The sequence below is a fragment of the Pinus tabuliformis genome, chromosome 8 (assembly GCF_031772625.1).
Source record: "Pinus tabuliformis cultivar Carrire ecotype Pingquan chromosome 8, CPIR1, whole genome shotgun sequence".
Taxonomy (NCBI): Eukaryota; Viridiplantae; Streptophyta; class Pinopsida; order Pinales; family Pinaceae; genus Pinus; species Pinus tabuliformis.
Genome location: NC_142294.1, coordinates 823,568,760 through 823,570,255, shown reverse-complemented (window position 1 = coordinate 823,570,255; position 1,496 = coordinate 823,568,760). Strand labels below are relative to the sequence as shown.

The window sequence follows — 1,496 nt, the reverse complement described above, 5'->3', positions numbered from 1 at the left end:
ATTTGTCTTTTTTCTAAAAAAACATAATTAACTTTTCTATTTCATATATCAATTTGTTTTTTTCAAAAAAACATAATGGCAACTACTAAACAAAAGGATAAATAAATAATTTATTACCTTAAACTAGAAAGTTTTGTATAAACAACAGGGTGGCGACTTAATGGTCCATAACAACTAGTCAACGAAAATAGGAAAGCAACTAATGCACCTGAATAATCTCACACATGTTTTCTTATTAATATGCCATAAAAGCAATATGGGAGTTCTAATAGAGATCCCACATTAAGCATAAAAATGTAACAATAATTAGATATCATCTTGCACGCTCCCTTGTAACATCGATGCCCAACTCAGTGGGATCTGTTGCCTGCACTTCACGGTACACACCATCCAACTCCCTCCTAAACTTGTCCTTAGAGCTCGCATACACCATCTTGCTCCTCACCGTTGAAGACTCAGGAGACCTGTATATTTGTTTACGCATTTCAAAATCCATGTAATATATTTGAAAGAACATGTACAAAGAAAACCACCCTAAAATATTGCTAAAATAACCATTTCGTAATCAAGCTTCTTATATTACGAGGAAATAAATTAATTACGCTGGCTTACTTACCAGGAAATGAAGAATATCTTGCTCTTTTGGCAGTCGTCTTCGGTGACAAAATCGAAGTCATAGACCGCGTATCTACACTCTGTCTCGGGAAGCGAAGCCCTAAAGCTATCGTAGTTCTCAGTAGGGCCACCGAGTTTATCTACTGTGACCTCATTTTCTTTTTCGTCGATCTTGAATATTATGAAACGATATATCTTCTTCCTCTTCAGATCAAAGAATGTAGACTTGCATTCATCACTGACAGCCATTCCAGAACATGCACTCGCCTGCAAATATTGTAGATTTGTCAGAATTAAGAGAGAAAACCTACACCGAATTTGTTTACCAAAACAGTGGACCTTTAAGCATTTAAAGGAAAATTAAAGCAAAGGCAGAATACTGACCATTTGAAAAAGAAAAAGGCCGATTCCTGTAAATTAAAGGCACCGAGAACGTCTCTCTCACTCCAAGATCCGCAGGAAGGATAATTAAAGGTGTAGGCGGATCGTGAAGACTCTCAAATCCAATTGAATATCTCACACAGCTGGATGCAAGCTCTGGCCCCGACAACTCCAAGGGATTTATTGAAATTGAGGGGGGGCTTTCCTGTAGCAATACGTTCAAGAAAATCAATGAATTTTTCGAATAATAAATGGGAACATGCTTTTAACTCAATTTATATGGAAACGCTTTAAATTGTTTGAGTCATTTGAATGCTAGAAAAGCCGGATTCAATCTTAAAGTCGGCCATCATTTCCATTTAAATGGTTTGAAAAATAAAATTGAAAATATTTTTCTTCCGATTTAATTTTTATTTGAAATTATTTAAAAATAAAAATAGACACATTTAATGCCAATGCCTTTACTTTATGTATGATCATTTTTTTTTTCATACAAAGGC

At 35.0% G+C, this 1,496-nt stretch overlaps 1 protein-coding gene across 1 annotated transcript; it reads right to left on the bottom strand.

Moving 5' to 3' along the window:
• Nucleotides 1-313: 313 nt before the first annotated feature.
• Nucleotides 314-891, bottom strand: LOC149238131 (actin-depolymerizing factor-like). The gene is made up of 2 exons (XM_089366928.1): nucleotides 617-891; nucleotides 314-464 (listed from the first exon to the last, which is right to left on the bottom strand). The coding sequence occupies exons 1-2, from the start codon at nucleotides 862-864 to the stop codon at nucleotides 314-316; spliced, it is 399 nt and encodes a 132-aa protein (XP_089223054.1). The 5' UTR covers nucleotides 865-891.
• Nucleotides 892-1,496: the final 605 nt, after the last annotated feature.